We start from the raw sequence: 18,720 nt of genomic DNA on the forward strand, positions 1-18,720 counted from the left end.
AAACCACCTCTAAAACAAATGCTACAGGAACTTCTCTAAGTGGCAAACACAAGAGAAGAAGAGGACCTACAAAAACAAACCCAAAACAATTAAGTAAATGGTCATAGGAACATACATATCGATAATTACCTTAAACGTGAATGGATTAAATGCTCCAGCCAAAAGGCACAGGCTTGCTGAAGGGATATAAAAACAAGACCCATCTATATGCTGTCTACAAGAGACCCACTTCAGACCTAGGGACACATACAGACTGAAAGTGAGGGGATGGAAAAAGATATTCCATGCAAATGGAAATCAAAAGAAAGCTGGAGTAGGAATACTCATATCAGATAAAATAGACTTTAAAATAAAGAATGTTACAAGAGACAAGGAAGGACACATAATGATCAAGGGATCAATCCAAGAAAAATATATAACAATTATATATGCACCCAACATAGGAGAACCTCAATACATAAGGCAACTGCTAACAGCTATAAAAGAGGAAATCGACAGTAGCACAATAGTAGTGGGGGACTTTAACATCTCACTTACACCAATGGACAGATCATCCAAAATGAAAATAAATAAGGAAACAGAAGCTTTAAATGAGACAATAGACCAGATAGACTTAACTGATATTTATAGGACATCCCATCTAAAACAGCAGATTACACTTTCTTCCCAAATGCGCACAGAACATTCTCCAGGATAGATCACATCTTGGGTCACAAATCAAGCCTCAGTAAATTTAAGAAAATGTAAATCATATCAAGCATCTTTTCTGATTACAACACTATGAGATTAGAAAACAACTACAAGGAAAAAAACATAAAAAACACAAACACATGGAGGCTAAACAATACGTTACTAAATAACCAAGAGATCACTGAAGAAATCAAAGAAGAAATCAAAAAATACCTAGAGACAAATGACAATGAAAACACGATGATCCAAAACCTATGGGATGCAGCAAAAGCAGTTCTAAGAGGGATGTTTATAGCTATACAAGCCTACCTCAAGAAACAAGAAAAACCTCAAATAAACAATCTAAACTTACACCTAAAGGAACTAGAGAAAGAAGAACAAACAAAATCCAAAGTTAGCAGAAGGAAAGAAATCATAAAGATCAGATCAGAAATAAATGAAATGGAAACAAAGAAAACAAGAGCAAAGACCAATAAAACTAAAAACTGGTTCTTTGAGAAGATAAGCAAAATTGATAAACCATTAGCCAGACTCATCAAGAAAAAGAGGGAGAGGACTCGAATAAAATTAGAAATGAAAAAGGTGAAGTTATAAAAGACAACGCAGAAATACAAAGCATCCGAAGAGACTACTACAAGCAACTCTATGCCAATAAAATGGACAACCTGGAAGAAATGGACAAATTCTTAGAAAGGTATAACCTTCCAAGACTGACAAGAAGAAATAGAAAATATGAACAGACCAATCGCAAGTAATGAAATTGAAAATGTGATTAAAAATCTTTCAACAAACAAAAGCCCAGGACCAGATGGCTTCACAGGTGAATTCTATCAAACATTTAGAGAAGAGCTAACACCCATTCTTCTCAAACTCTTCCAAAAAATTGCAGAGGAAGGAACACTCCCAAACTCATTCTATGAGGCCACTATCACCCTGATACCAAAACCAGACAAAGATACTACAAAAACAGAAAATTACAGACCAATATCACTGATCAATATAGATGAAAAATTCCTCAACAAAATACTAGTAAACAGAATCCAACAACACTAAAAAGATCATACACCATGATCAAGTGGGATTTATCCCAGGGATGCAAGGATCCTTCAATATACACAAATCAATCAATGTGATACACCATATTAACAAACTGAAGAATAAAAACCATATGATCATCTCAATAGATGCAGAAAAAGCTTTCGACAAAATTCAACACCCATTTATGATAAAAAACTGTCCAGAAAGTGGGCATAGAGGGAAACTACTTCAACATAATAAAGGCCATATACGACAAACCCACAGCAAACGTGATTCTCAATGGTGAAAAATTGAAAGCATTTCCTCTAAGATCAGGAAAAAGACAAGGATGTCCACTCTCACCACTATTATTCAACATAGTTTTGGAAGTCCTAGCCACGGCAATCAGAGAAGAAGAAGAAATAAAAGGAACACAAATTGGAAAAGAGGAAATAAAACTGTCACTGTTTGCAGATGACATGATACTATACATAGAGAATCCTAAAGATGCCACTAGAAAAATACTAGAGCTAATCAATGGTAAAGTTGCAGGATACAAAATTAATGCACAGAAATCTCTTGCATTCCTATACACTAATGATGAAAAATCTGAAAGAGAAACACTCCCATTTACCATTGCAACAAAAAGAATAAAATACCTAGGAATAAACCAACCTAGGAAGACAAAAGACCTGTATGCAGAAAACTATAAGACACTGATGAAAGAAATTAAGGATGATACCAACAGATGGAGAGATATACCATGTTCTTGGATTGGAAGACTCAATATTCTGAAAATGACTATACTACCCAAAGCAATCTACAGATTCAATGCAATCCCTATCAAATTACCAATGGCATTTTTTACGGAACTAGAACAAAAAATCTTAAAATTTGTATGGAGACACAAAAGACCCCTAATAGCCAAAGCAGTCTTGAGGGAAAAATACAGAGCTGGAGGAATCAGACTTCCTGACTTCAGACTATACTACAAAGCCACAGTAATCAAGACAATATGGTACTGGCACAAACACAGAATCATAGATCAATGGAACAAGATAGAAAGCCCAGAGATAAACCCACGCACCTATGGTCAACTAATCTATGACAAAGGAGGCAAGGATATACAATGGAGAAAAGACAGTCTCTTCAATAAGTGGTGCTGGGAAAATTGGACAGCTACATGTAAAAGAATGAAATTAGAACACTCCCTAACACGATACACAAAAGTAAACTCAAAATGGATTCGAGACCTAAATGTAAGACCAGACAGTATAAAACTCTTAGAGGAATACATAGGAAGAACACTCTTTGCCATAAATCATAGCAAGATCTTTTTTGATCCACCTCCTAGAGTAATGGAAATAAAAACCAAAATAAACAAATGGGACCTAATGAAACTTAAAACCTTTTTCACAGCAAAGGAAACCATAAACAAGACGAAAAGACAACCCTCAGAATGGGAGAAAATATTTGCAAATGAAGGAACTGACAAAGGATTAATCTCCAAAATATATAAACAGCTCATGCAGCTCAATATTAAAAAAAACCAAACAACCCAATCCAAAAATGGGCAGCATACCTAAATAGACATTTCTGTAAAGAAGACATACAGATGGCCAAGAGGCACATGAAAAGCTGCTCAACATCACTAATTATTAGAGAAATGCAAATCAAAACTACAATGAGGTATCACCTCACACCAGATAGAATGGGCATCATCAGAAAATCTACAAACAACAAATGCTGGAGTGGGTGTGGAGAAAAGGGAACCCTCTTGCACTGTTGGTGGGAATGTAAACTGTTACAGCCACTATAGAGAGCAGTATGGAGGTTTGTTAAAAAACTAAAAATAGAATTACCATATGATCCAGCAATCCCACTACTGGGCATATACCCAGAGAAAGCCATAATTCAAAAAGACACATGCACCCCAATGTTCACTGCAGCACTATTTACAATAGGCAGGTCATGGAAGCAACCTAAATGCCCATTGACAGACGAATGGATAAAGAAGATGTGGTACATATATACAATGGAATATTACTCAGCCTAAAAAGGAACGAAATTGGGTCATTTGTTGAGACATGGATGGATCTAGAGACTGTTATACAGAGTGAAGTAAGTCAGAAAGAGCAAAACAAATATCATATATTAACGCATATATGTGGAACCTAGAAAAATAGTACAGATGAACCGGGTTTGCAGGGCAGAAATTTGAGACACAGATGTATAGAACAAACGTATGGACACCAATGGTGGAAAGCAGCAGGGGGGTGGGGATGGTGGTGTGATGAATTGGGCGATTGGGACTGACATGTATACAGTGATGTGTATAAAACTGATGACTAATAAGAACGTGCTGTATAAGAAAATGAATAAAATAAAATTTAAAAATTAAAAAAGAAATCTGGTTCAGTTTTGGTTTCTAACAATTCAAGTTGCGCAGTAATGAAATCAGTTGTCTCACAAAAAAGTAATGAGATCATTAGAAATGGAAATATACAGGCAGGTGCTAGAAACTGTGAACGGTAGGACTGCCAGTCTCTTTCAACCCTAAGATCCTACGATTCTTTAGGTCCAATTGACCAAATACCTTTCCTCCAGATTACCTTCACCATGTCTCAATGATGTAAATCAGTTGCTCCAGGATTTCATAACTTTGCTGTAATATCTGAATTTAGTCCATCTCTACATCAAGTCACTATTGTGTGTGTCCAGCTTCACGAACATGGTTTCTGGCTCTTGCCTGCATAAGATGGGCCTCCTTTAGGTTATCCTCAACATTGTTATCGGGTCTTGGGGAAGCTACTTGAAATTGCTTTAAAGGCTACATATAACCTTGTAATACCAGCGATGTTAACCATGACAGGGATAAAATGGGTGATGGCACCAACTCTCTAAGTGCCGAGCATGTGCTAAGAGCTCTATACGTATTATCTCACTGAAGCCTCCCAGTAACGCCATAAGGAATGTGTTATTTACTTTTTTTTTTTTTAGCGGTACGCGGGCCTCTCACTGCTGCGGCCCCTCCCGCTGCGAAACACAGGCTCCGGACGCGCAGGCTCAGCGGCCATGGCTCACGGGCCTAGTCGCTCCGCGGCATGTGGGATCTTCCCGGACCGGGACACGAACCCACGTCCCCTGCATCGGCAGGCGGACTCTCAACCACTGCGCCACCAGGGAAGCCCAGGAATGTGTTATTATTGTATGTATTTGACAAATAAGGAAACTCAGGGTCAGAGGGCTAAGTCCCTTGCCCAGGATAACTGAGCTAGTAAGAGACAGAACCTACACTTGAACTCTGGTCTGGCTAATGACTCTAAAATGCCTATTGCTGACTACCTTGCTCTACTGCAGTGATTCTCAAAGTGTGGTCACTGGACCAGCAGCTTCAGCATCACCTGAAAACTTGTTAAAAATGCCAAGTCTCACATCTACTGAATCAGAAACTATGGGAGTGAGGCCCAGCAACATGTGTTCTAACAAATCCTGCAGATAATTCTGCTGCTCACTAAAGTTTGAGAGCTACTGTTCTACTGAACTGAAAATTCACCTCAAAGGCCACATTCCACTTTTTTAACCATATTTTTTTTGTATTTGAATTTGAAAGTGTGTGTTGGCTCCTTAATCTGTCTTCACAGGGAGAAAGATAAATCCCCAATATGGAAAAGTCAGGTTTCCTGCCCCTTCCCTGAAGTAGGAAGGGTGAGTCCTTGTCATTCTCGGTGAGGGGATAAGAGAGTTGCTGCTTTAAAATATAAATCAGAGGGAAACAAGAAGGAAAGAAAAAAATGCTTCTGCAGTATAGTTAAGCTGTTGTGGTTAGACATAATGATTGAATAGACCAAGAAAACTTGCAATTCCCTTAAAGCCTTTATATACTAATAACACTATGTCTACTTAAATATTGAATAGCTAAAATAAAAATCCTCCCTACATGCATACTTTAAAAAAAAAAAGAATATATACCCTTTAGCCTTATGAATAAACACATCAATGGAAAAGACTGTTTCCAAGGTAGCATAATCAATGACAGTTATCATCAAGCCTTCTTTGGTTTAAAAATAAAAATCCTTTCAGCTTTGCAGATCATGATGCCTAGAATGTGACCTTGGTCTTTTCAAGCTTATCTTTAGTCCATAGCACTGTGCAACTCTGCAAATCAGTCTGTAATCTCTTTAATGTCTTCCTGCACGTGCAGTTTTAAAGCTCAGCCATCAGCATATAAACCATCCTTTGCTCCAAGGTCTCTGGAGATACTTGTGGCCAGTCACTTACAAGGGCTTTCACAAGGTCACAGGGGTAAATATGAGTGGTATGTAAGTCCTGTGTAAAACAGGATGACTCCTCCACAGGTGCAGGTCTACCTGAGGAAGGTAGCGAGTGGCTTTTAAGCTCTACAGAAATGAGATAAAACAGGATTGCCTTGTTTCACACATGCGTGAACACAGCAGAGCTCACTCATACTACCCCATACCAAAGGCAAAATAAGTACATTCCACCTGCGAGCCTTGACTAAATAAAAGAGTTCCTGGACTGGAATATGTGATTTATTCTATTATCTAAGATTGCTCTTGGATGTCTGGATCTACAGCTAATGTTTTATTATATCCCTTTAGCCTTCCTTCCTTCCAGAAAGAATTGTAGGAAGGCAGTGAGCTAACGGATAGCAATCGGCACCCATCCACGTGGACTTCACTAACCCCTCTCCTCCAATACATCTAAGTGAAGCCCCTGTAAACGACCAGCACTCAGGAATGTAGGAAGCCAAAGGACTGGGACAGGCCACCATAAGTCATATAAGTCTAAGGAGTTAGCTATACACTATCTTCTATTAGTGAAACTCATATTTGAACATTATGTCCCATAATTTTAATGGGAAAATGAGAAGATCGTCCCCCCACAAAATAAGTAAAATAATACACCCTGGACATTATCATTCGGCAGGCAAAAAGGGGCTAAGATATACTAACTCAAATTAAGTGCTATCTATCAAAGATTCCTTCCTTCCTTTCTTCGTTCATTCATGTACTCGATATTAACAGAGCAAAAACCTATGCTAGACAGTATCTGGAAAATGCCAGCCAGCTCCATGTGTCCTCCCCAACCCCCCAAAAAGCCAAACATGAGAAAATGGACTCAAAGTAAAAAGCAGACTGTATTCTGACTGACATGAGTGAAAGCAGCAGACGATTCAATTACTGGAGCACACTCCCAAAGAAAATGTGGAATAGGCAACAGTGGGCAGTGCTGGGTCCTAAATAGTCTGCAAGTACCTACCTGCCCGAAAGCAGTATCCAAGACCTCGTGAGATCTCTTCCATCTCTGGTTTATAATTGCATTCATGATACAAGGTCGAATACAAATTGACCTCTGCCAAATATCATCTCTAACCGATGTAAAAAGGCTACTAAAATTCCATTTACTAACAGGCCAATATGGTCAGCTGTAAAAGTGAAAATGAACACCTTGCTGCCATATACACTGTACTGGCATTCTGAGTACATTAACTCATTGAATCTCACAGTCTTATGAAACTCAGTCACAACTTTTTGAATGTAACAGATGACATCTAAACATAGTCGGTTTAATTCTAAGTTTTCATCCAGATGCTTGATACTGTTTAGTCAAAATATGTATCAATGACCTTACTAAACAGGAAGTAGTATTTAATGATCAACGCGTGACTTACCCTTGCCATATCCACCAAGAAGCTCTCAAATAATTTCCAGATGTGGTTACTTGTGTAGATTTCTTTCATTTCCACTTCAGTGTCAACGTAACAGTGATTAACAAAATTCACATAAGCAATTTTAACCTGAGCAAGTTTCAAATAGAAAAGAGAGTGAGTTTTTCCTTATTCTTCATCTTCAAATATCTATTATGAATGGTTATGTGAAACTGTGTTATTTCCTATAGTAAATCATAGTATACTTTGGGTGTACCCAGAGAGCATTCCCATCTCCTTTCTTTTACTAAAACACTCCACCCCCTGACCCAGGGTAAACACGTGACCTAGTATTCCATTCCCCTGGGCCCAGTGATTGGGAAGCCTCGTTAATCTTGTTGGCAAACAACCAGCTTCTAATGAGTTTCTTCCCTGCCGTCATGCCAAACAAGAACGGAGGGCAAAAGATGATGTGTGAATAAAGCAAAATGTGTCCATATTTCCAAGAATGCATCTACTCCATAAAGCAAAGGTAAACCTAGAGAATCTGATAGTGATCCTGCAGTACCATCCTAGCCTCTCCTATTGATGACTGTGAATTATTTATGAAGCATCTGTTTTATGCTCAGGAACATACTAGAGGTTACAAGTCAATTTTTCCGTTTGATCACAATGTCATACCTAGAAATTCCTATGGTAGCTTCTAGTAAACTAATAGCGGCTATACTTTAAAAAGGTTTATCCTTTTTCATAGTTCCTTGTAGAACAAAAGAGTAAACTTTTTATGCTCTTTTAAATGTTCCTAATTGTATAGCTAAGTACAATTCCTTCACTAAATACATTATCTCATTATAAATAATAGTAGGAGGACTTCCGGCACTTATTAAAAATTACTAACAATTCTATAGCCACTAAGCTTTTGCCAGGCTTACCTCAGGGATGCAGTCGTCATGGGTCACCACCCTCACTATGTCGTCCAGGGGCAGAAGGGAATTGCACTTGATTTCAGTGTAGACATTTTTCCCCTCTGTGCATGCTGCCAGCAACTCCACAAGGGTGATGTGGTAGGCTAAGGGGCCACTCTCGTCCCCTCGGTCCCTCTCTGAACACATCATATGGAGAAGGATGGGAAATGATGCTCTATCATTGTAAAATACCAGCACATCTTCACCCCCATTTATCAACTGAAATGATAACAAGAGAGTCGACATAGCAGTCCAAATGTTCATCCTTGCAGTTATTTCCAAAGGCTTGGTCTATCTGGAAATACGTGCATCTCTTTGTAAAAACATAGATAACACTGCAAATGCAGAACTACACCAAGGCAGGATGGTAAAAAAGATTCTAGGCATGTGTCAAGTGATTAGTTATGAATGTTATCAAAACCAGTCGGAGAGACATGGGAGAGATGGAGAGGGGCAAAAATTAAGGACACAGATGACAGTAAACTGTTCAGTGAGTCACCCACTGAAATTAAACCTGCAAAATATTCCAATGAATTTACTTCCTTCTACTTCAAATGGCAGACTCCATTGCCAAGCATGAGAAATCTCGTAAGTCTAATTTTACTATAGAATAAAATATCCCCATCTCCTTCAACAGTGACAGAATAAGTAAGCAAGTACATTGAACCAAATGCAACTCTACGAGAATTTGGAGATTCCACGTGTCATGGATGTCGGTAGAGAATGGAGGTAAAAGCAGAGATGGGAGAAATGAAGAGAAAAAGACAACTTTTAAAAAAGAGAGAGAGAGACAAAGAATGAATATGTAGGGGCTTTTAGGACATAAATTTTCTTCCCTGTTTTGTTTATATAACTTCAGTGGAGAATTCCAGCAGGTGGTAATTTTATTGCTCAATCACCGTAATGCCTTGTCTATTTTGGGGGGGAAACTGTATTATTATTTTATTGAGGAATCCACTTTGACTCTCGTGAAGCCCAGGCTGAGTTAACAGTGATGAGTTCTGGAGGTAACTACACCCCACTCCAGACTTCATAACCACTGTCTTCTCTCTCTACCTCAACTGAAAACCCAGACTCAAGAGGTCGCAATCCCTGCCCTCCAATTCCTGGAAGGTGCCAAGGCCAACTATGTAAGAGGTTTTGGCAGAGAAGACTTTTGTCTTCCCAGAAGACAAACCCTCTACTTTGCTTTATGAGGCAGATAGCAACCCCAAACCACAGACAGGTCAGGAGCTGCGCAGGCCTCAATTCTTGCTGTCTATTACAGCACCAATTTTCTGACATCAATGTGAAATATTCTGGTGGAGAACACAGATTATGTAATTTTTCTCTCTATTTTATTTGAATTGATAAGACAATTAATTGGCTTACACTGAAAGTTTTGTTGAAAGTGAATGTATATGGGTCAAAAATTTATATATTAACATAATATTATAAATACTTCTTTACACACAGAAATGCTTCACCTAATAAATGCCATAGGACTGGCTTAACTATGTGCTGCTTTCCCATTTTAAGTCTTTCCATGATGATTTTCCAAAATCAAATTAATTCTCACATTTCTAGGCAATGAAGAGCTAATGTTCATGTAAATAGAGATAAGAGGTAAATTTTACAAGTTTAAAATGCTCCTTAAATATTAATAACAATAATTTATGTTTAAAATTCAAGGCTTCCAGCTGAATTAACTTTAACATTTCTATGGAGCAAGAGGGACTCACATTGTACCAATATAGAAACTACTCCCACTCTCAAATTTAAGGTACATCATTATGAAAATCCCCCCAAATCACTATAATCTACTATATAACTTGTTTGTAGCCATGTTTGAAAGCTGCCTAATCCATACAGGCCTTTAGAGAACCATTAGGTCACAGAGCAATGATTTACCCAAACAGGCTCAAAGTATTCTCCAAAGTATCACTTGGTTCCCAGTGAGTAACTCATTCATTGTATAAATCTTGCTCAATGACAAACAACATAATGAAAAGGGCAAAATAAATGAAGTACTTCATCCATTTGCTTTTCTCAAAGTTTTAACTTACTCTAAATAGCTAAGTTTCCATATATAATGAATCACTGATGGATAATTTCTATTCATTAGTTTCATTCCCTTCAAAGCCCCCTGTAAATAGTAGCAAAGAACACCCATTCTATGTTTCAGGAACCGAGTAATAAGGGCACTTGAAAAGCAGAGTTTAATCCATTATTGTTACATACTGAAACTTAAAAATATAAAATTTAATCACTTTCATTCTAAATAATCTATAACTTTTCATAGGATTTTACCCATTATTTAAAATACACAAATTCATTAAGAATCAAAAAAAAAATAAACTCCTAGAAAATTATAACATCAACTTATGATACGTTACTTCCCTAGGTCTAAGCAAAATACATTTGTGCTTAAGTAGTCGTACTTAATTTATTTTCCAAACCTATGTTGCTGGGGGATTGTTAAATTAACAGAAAACCCATATTTGAGCATATTGTTTATGTGAAGCTGATAAAATACAAACTGAGAACATACCTCGGTCATCACCATATCCTGGCATTTCTTCACATATTTACCATCTGCTTTGACAATCGTCTGCAGAAATCTCAGGTACTCCACGTGGCGGCCGTGTGTCTCAATGCAGTGCACGAAGTGCTGGATAACCCTCTCGCTAATTTCATTGCACAGATGATAATTGTTCATGAAGATGTGCCGCATGGTTTCTGCTTCAAGGAGCTACACACAGAGGAATGTGCCCTTGTAACTCTGACAAGATCAATTTTCTATTCTACAGTACTTAGACCAATTGCGCAGCTCGTGATTAGTTTCCTATTTTATGCAAAACTGTAGTGAGTTTTCTGTGCAAGTCTTCTACAAAGTGCATTGAGATTATTCAGCACTTAAAAAAAAAAACTGAGCTCACAAAGGAATTTAGTTGGAAAACGGAGCTTATTATAAACGCCAACAAGTTGGCAACAGTATTCTTGAGATTAATTTAATTATGTATTATTCAAAAGTAGCTGTTCCTTAGTATTCGCTGATACATGTTTTACAGAGCAGATTTAACCCCACCTTTGAGTTTTCCAGATTTAACTTATTAATGGCATCAAAGAGTTAGTCTTTGTCCTACCACATCTTTTTCCTAACATTAAACTATGTACATGTAAATGAAGTTATCATCTGCAGGTAAGATCTGTGTAATTTTTCACGTTTCTTTAAATGTTTCCTTAATGGAAATAAAAGATATTCACTTTTAGGAGGAGAACCCCCTACAAGTTAAAAAATATGGTGATGAAGATGAATAAAATTCTATCCATCAATGTTGCTAAAACGAATGAGATGGACACTTTACTATAAATATTAGAAGTCACTCAAATACTTACACCAGGGGTTAAGAACAAATTCAGATGTTTATGGAGGAGAACTTGATTCTGTGGATTTCCCCGACAGAAATTCTGCAGGAATGTATGGGCCAGATTCATTACTTCATTCATCTTTTCATCATTCTAGAAGTTAAAGAGTAGCACGTGATACAGAGAAACACACAGGAGCAAAAATATTATCAAAGAATATATTTTTTCGCACATGCATTTTTTCCTCCATGCCACTATTTTATGCTCCCCTTTCTGTGTCTACCCCTCTCCCGGTTACCCCGTCCCATCCACCCTCCCCATTTTGTAGATGTCTCTCCCCTTCTCTTAATTCTCCTCCTATCTGTTCTGCTCCACTCTTTCCTCCCCCTTTTTGTTTCACGGTCCATCTCTCATTCTCCCCAACTTTCCTGCTTGTCCACTACAATTTCCCATCTCCGTACAAAGCTGTCTCTTCTCCCCTGCCTCTGTCCCCACACCCCCGTTGTCCCCCCTTTCTCTCTCTCTGGCCCCCTCATTCTCCTGGGTTCTGCTCCCTTCTGTCCTGCACCCTCCAATCCCTCTCTTTCCTCCCCTCTCTTGGATTTCCCATCTTTCCCAGTGTTTCCATGTACCTGGATCTTCCTGTTCCTTTTGTTTTCTGTTTCTTCTCCTTCCCCACCATCTCTATCCCCCTCTTTCTCCAACTCCTCCCTTTCTACTTTTCCAGGAGGCATCTATCCCTCCTCCTCTGGCCCCTTCTGCTCCTTCTCTCCTGCTCTCACTCCCTTGTCCTCCTGCTTTGCCCCCATTCTTTCTTCTCTCCACTCACTTGCCCTCTTTTCTCCACTCTGTAAATTTCTCTCTGTATATATAGTTCTGACCTTACCTCTAGTCTCTCCTCTCCCCTCTCTGTGCACCCTCCTTTTGCGACTTACTTTGTCTATTTTTTCCATCTCATTCTTTTCCTTTTTCTCTTCGCTTTCCGACCTCCTCTTTTCCCCTCTCTCTTTGTCCCCCTCTTTCTTAACACACACACTCTTAAGTTGTTTCCTTATTCACTGTCATTTTCCAAAGTCCTACAATAAGGTACTTCACTGCTAATAAGAATCTCAATAAGAAACTTAAGGCTCAAAACTCACAAAGAATGCAAAGTTCTCTTTTTAAAAGTGGTCTTTTAACAATATCACTGAAACAAACTAAAATTTTTCTGGGTAGGTCATGTGGTCAGTGTCAGATATACAAAATGGACTCATGTTTTGAGTAATAGTTTATATTCAATGCATTTAATGTTTTCTTTTTTCCTAACCTGAGAGTCTATATTTTATTCCATCTATAACTAAATAAACTGCCTCGGATCATTAACAGACTCACTTCCTCACATTGAAAATAGGGATGAACTAACCAGACTAATAAATATGTCCAGAAAACTCCATTCCTATCTTGAAAATAGGAAGTTTTTATTTCAAAATCTACTAACATTTTCCTTTATGTGTGTAATCCAGGGATAGTGAAAAGACATCAAAGGAACTTTAGCCGCAGGAACACCCAATTCCCACAGAAAAGCCAGCCACACAGAAGGACATCAGGGCCAGTTCTACTGGAATTGGTGTTTCTTTGAAACTGTCATCTTATGCTTTTTTTTGTTTGTTCCTGAACAATCTAGGTACCAAAACTGAGCAAACCCCAATGGCATTTTTCCCAGAAATAATTCTAACATTTATATGGAACCACAAAAGACCCTGAATAGTCAAAACAATCTTGAGAAAGAAGAACAAAGCTGGAGATATCATGCTCCCTGATATCAAACTATATTACAAAGCTACAGTGATCAAAATAGTATGATACTGGCACAAAAACAGACACATATATCAACAGAACAGAACAGAGAGCCCAGAGATAAACCCAAGAACTATGGTCAATTAACCAAGGAATGAGCTCTGAGAGAGAGGATGCCACATTGTATGTGATTTTCAGTGATGTGTAGAAAAATTCTTCAACCTTTTATTTAAGCTTTAGGTGATGCAAGTAAAAATCACTTGATTTAGACATTCTGGGCTGGTGAAGAGTGGTAGAAATGCATCAGGAAGGAATGACAAAGGAGGCAAGAATACACAATGGGGAAGAGGCAGCTTCTTCAATAAACAGTGTTGGGAAAACTGGACAGCTCCATGCAAAAGAATCAAACTGGACTACTTTCTCATACCATATACAAAAGTAGACTTAAAGTGGATTAAGGACTTAGATCTAAGACCTGAAACCATAAAACTCCTAGAAGAAAATGTGAGAAGTACACTTTTTGACATCGGTCTCAGCAATACTTTTTGGATATGTCTCCTCAGGCAAGGGAAACAAAAGCAAAAATAAACAAGTGGGACCTAATCAAACTAAAAAATTATTGCACAGCAAAGGAAACTATCAACAAAATGAAAAGGCAACCTATTGAATGGGAGAAGACATTTGCAAATGACATATCCAATAAGGGATTAATATACAAAATATACCAAAAAACTCATATGATTGAACATCAAAAAAACAAACAACCTGATTTAAAAAATGGGCATAGGAACTGAATAGACATTTTTTCAAAGAAGACATACAGATGGCCAACAGACACATGAAAAGATGCTCAACATCACTAATCATCAAGGAAGTGCAAATCAAAACCACAGTGAGATATCACCTCACACCTGTCAGAAAGGCTATTATCAAAAACAAATAACAAGTGTTGGTGAGAATGTGGAGAAAAGGGAACCCGTATGCACTGTTAGCGGAAATGTAAATTGGTGTAGCCACTACAGAAGACAGTATATAACGTTTCCTCAAAAATTAAAAATAGAACTATCATATGATCCAGCAATTCCACTTCGAGTACTTTTCTGAAGAAAACAAAAACACTAATTCAAAAAGATATGTACACCCACATGTTCACTACAGCATTATTTACAATAGTCAAGATACAAAAGCAAACTAAGTGTCCACTGACAGATGAATGGAATAAGAAGAAGTGATATACATATACAATGGAATAATACTCAGCCATAAAGGAATGGAATCTTGCCATTTGTGACAACATGGATGGACCTAGAGGGTATTATGCTAAGTGAAATAAATCATACAGAGACAAATACTGTATGATTTCACTTATATGTGGAATCTAAAAGAGAAAACAAATGAACAAACATAACCAAACAGAAACAGACTCATAGATACAGAGAACAAACTAGTGGTTGCCGGCGTCGGGGGGAATGAGTAAACTAGGTGGGGGAGATTAAGAGGTACAAACTTTCAGTTATAAAATAAACAAGTCATAGGGATGTAATATACAGCATAGGGAATATAGTCAATAATATTGTAATAACTTTGTATGGTCACATCATTTTGTGATGTATAGACGTATCAAATCACTCTGTTGTACACCAGAAACTAATATAATATTATAAGTGAATTACACTTCAATAAAAATATGATTAATAATAAAACAGCAAAACACAAAGTAGTAGTAAAATACTCAACACTACAGTTATACTAAATAGTAGAAAAAGGGACTTGATCACATGTCCAATGCCCATGTTACAATATCAAAGATATAATAATTTGGAAAATATCTTTTTTAATACCTTTTTTAAGGTTTAATACTTTTTCTTGCTTTTCAGTAATTCTTTCATTGCATTATCTAACCTAGTTTGAATTATACCACCTTATAAATTTACATATTAAAACATAACTAAGTCAGACAGGGGGCAATCCAGTATGAGAAGTGAAAAGTACAAGTGGGGAGGGTATCCACAGAGAGGGGCCTGGCATGGCACATTGGTGCCCAAGAGAGATGAAGAGGGCATCCACCTTTGTGGAGGGGTCAGAGCCTGAGTGAGGTGCAGAGGCCATTCATAAGGAGGAATGGGCAGCAGTGGTGATGGAAGATGAGATGGAGTAAGAGAATAACTATATTCACACACATATATTCTCTAGATTTGTCTACTTAAAGGGCCTGGAGGGGCAAACCTCCACAGCAATAAGTACATTTAGTTCTCAGGATTTTTCTCCCAAATACCGTTCTCCCCCAAATGGAACTGGGGCTTCCTGAATAAATGGCTAATTCCAGAGGTGGAACAAGAAAAATGCAAGGGAGCCTGGACTATTTTAATGTGCAACAAAGCAAGGAACTACTCGAAGAACGATGGGACCATGTTAGAGGACAGGTCAGCTGGCCTGAAGGGGCTCCATTGGCCAAATCTGGGACAATCAAAATAAACAGTGCTAGAAACCAAATATAACCTATTGAATAAGACGAGCATCTGTAAGTCCATACTGATAAAAATAAATAAATGAATAAATTGAAAGTTTGATTTAAAAAAATGGAATGTTTACTTAGTTTCAAAGAACCATGCCACAAAATATTTGTTACAAAGGGAAACTGAGTACTTCACAGTGATAATCCTGGCAGACACCACCTTAATCAATTGACCCAAGTAAACATCACCGGTCATGGGGCAAATCAAAATCGCATGCTGCCTGATAGGAAGTGGTGGGAAAAACTTAAGTGTTACGTTCCTGCCAAAGATGCATAACTGAATCGAATCACGAGGAAACATCAAATGACCCAAATTAAGGGACAGTCTTCAAAATAGCTGGTCTGTCTTCAAAAGTGTCAACGTCAAAGAGTTCCAGCATGAGGAGATTAAAATGCACATAACACCGAACAGCTCCTGTTTCTGAAGTGGATCTTTTTGTCAAACAGGACATGATTGAGACGATGGGAGAAATGTGAATGGCATGTGAGGATTAGGTAGCAGTAGAGTGGGATGCTCTTTCCCGGTCTGGAAGGTTGTTACTTGGTTATACTTGTAGGGAATATACACTAAAGGGCTCAGGGGTGGTAGGGCATCAGGTTGGCAACTTACCTGCAAATAGTTCAAGGAAAAAGATTCTTTGTAACCTTGCTATATTGAAATTGTATCAAAATTTAAAAAGGAAAACAGTACCTAAGAACTTACCTTTTCATAGGGTATCTGCAGCAGGTCTAACACCACTGAATGGGCTCCCATATTTTTCAGTAACCGTTGATGTTGATTCCGACACTTTTTATTCTGTATACAGAGTTTACTTAGCCTAATCAAAATCTTTCCAAAGAAGAAGAAAAGCATTAAATATAATAAATGAACAAAACTTCTTTGCCATGCCAGTATAAACTCATATAGAAATATTTCACATCTGACCTCCTTTACAATCCGGTAGTTGTTGCTCTTATTGCTGTCAATCTGTGGTTTCTTTGTTCCATCTTGCACTGGACTTAAAATGTTTGAGTCCTAAAATAAACACGAAGATGTATGTTATGCCCTATATATCTTTGTAATAAATTTATTTATTTTGTAAGAAATACTTCTTGTAATTATTTTGTGATGAATTAATTATTCAACTTAAATGTTTCCTTGGTATTTTTTATCCCATAAAAAGCTCCTTGGCTTAAATGAGTCATGAAAATGACCACTTCCCAACAACAACCAATTACAAGATCTATGGCATTACTAATAATTAATGAATTAAGTTTAAAAGGAAAGGGTATTACAAGTAACATTATCAGTCTATTTCCTTATGCTAAATGTATCAGACATATCATGACTTTATATTGCCTACAGGAAAAGGAATAGTAAAAATCCAGGGCATAGGAGGCATAATTTTATTATTAGGGATGAACTTCAGGGAAAAAAAAAAAGACTGAAGGAGCATATCATAACATGACATGTTAAAACACTTCAGGGATGGGAGGAAAAAGCACCTTAACCCAAGAATTCTCTGACAGGTTACCATGACATCCTTAAGAGTCATGACTGGGGGCCAACCAACCATGTACAGAATCATGAAAATGAAAAAAAATTTTTCTTTATTTAAAAATAATATTTTAAATTAATAAAGCTTATTAAGAGGACTTGAAACACCAAAAGCATTTCAATATAACAACCATTATCTGTAGCAGTACAATAAAAAAACAAATACAGGGAGATAGATATTTTAAATATCAACTACTGGAGTCACCATATGAAAATAAAACATCACTTACAAACAATTTAATACCTGAACATTTATTAAGACTTAATACACTTCTGGTACTAGGCAATGGTGAATAGATATAAAAGAAATAGAAGATATGGTCCTTCCCACAAGAAAATTACAGTTTACCTAAGAAAACAGGGAGAAATATGAAAATAAAGATTTGAACTGAGCAGAATTCACTATTCAAAGAGAGAGACAGAGGCTAGTTATAGCTTTAGACAGCTTTATGAAGGGGGGGAAATTTAAGCTAAGGTCTTGAAAGATGAAAACTACTTATACTCATAGTTATAAGTACATATACTCATAGTTAAGTATGAGAGGGGTGTGGAAGGGCAGGGGTACACTTGTTAGGCGAAGAAGTCACCTTAGCCAAAGGCACTGTAGAAAGAAAAGCACAACAGTGTGTAGAAAATGACAAGAACTGACAAAGCATGTTGCAAAAGTGGACCATTAGATGGAGTGGGGCCCGACCACCTCCCTGATTTACAACAGGTACAAAATTGCACTTGGGATGAATGTCAAGTTCAACGTGGGTTAAAAAACACCCTAAAGTCCTGACTACATTGAAGGTGTTGGACTCACAGTTAAAGGGGACTCCAATCTAAGCTCAGGCAAAAGTAAAAAATATGTGAAGCCAATTGATAAATTTTATTTGTCCCTGTTTTTCCTACTGTGTTCCATGAAAAATCACAAAATTAATGCAAACCAAGAAAGAAAAATATATACATTTTCCTTGCTAGTCAAAGAATTCTGATGGAAGGCTTCAAGCAGGTGCGTGACTTGGCCCATGCGGTACCATCACCACTGCTCAGTAAGCTCCGTGTTCCTCTGTGACTTCTCTCCAGGCAAATACTGTCCAAGACGGAGGCTCCCAATCTGAACTCCACTTAGCAAGTAACTCTTCTCCCATTTTACTGAGCATAAGGAAATTCCCCTACATGACATTGCCTCTTCTCCGTCTGAAAATGTCCAGTATCA

At 37.6% G+C, this 18,720-nt stretch overlaps 1 protein-coding gene across 4 annotated transcripts in view; it reads right to left on the minus strand.

Annotated features, from left to right (window-relative positions):
* The window catches only part of ITPR2 (inositol 1,4,5-trisphosphate receptor type 2), a gene marked incomplete at its 5' end in the record, with an annotated part of 524,405 nt that overhangs the window by 259,914 nt on the left and 245,771 nt on the right, over positions 1-18,720 (minus strand). For all 4 annotated transcript variants that reach the window (XM_082665011.1, XM_082665010.1, XM_082665012.1 and 1 more), the window contains 6 exons: positions 7,403-7,528; positions 8,311-8,562; positions 10,874-11,074; positions 11,722-11,844; positions 16,686-16,811; positions 16,908-16,997. In XM_082665011.1, the coding sequence (XP_082521137.1) occupies positions 7,403-7,528; positions 8,311-8,562; positions 10,874-11,074; positions 11,722-11,844; positions 16,686-16,811; positions 16,908-16,997 (918 nt within the window). The remainder of the gene's footprint in view (positions 1-7,402; positions 7,529-8,310; positions 8,563-10,873; positions 11,075-11,721; positions 11,845-16,685; positions 16,812-16,907; positions 16,998-18,720) is intronic.

The sequence above is a fragment of the Grampus griseus genome (genome assembly GCF_964374135.1).
Source record: "Grampus griseus genome assembly, chromosome: 11".
NCBI lineage: Eukaryota > Metazoa > Chordata > Mammalia > Artiodactyla > Delphinidae > Grampus > Grampus griseus.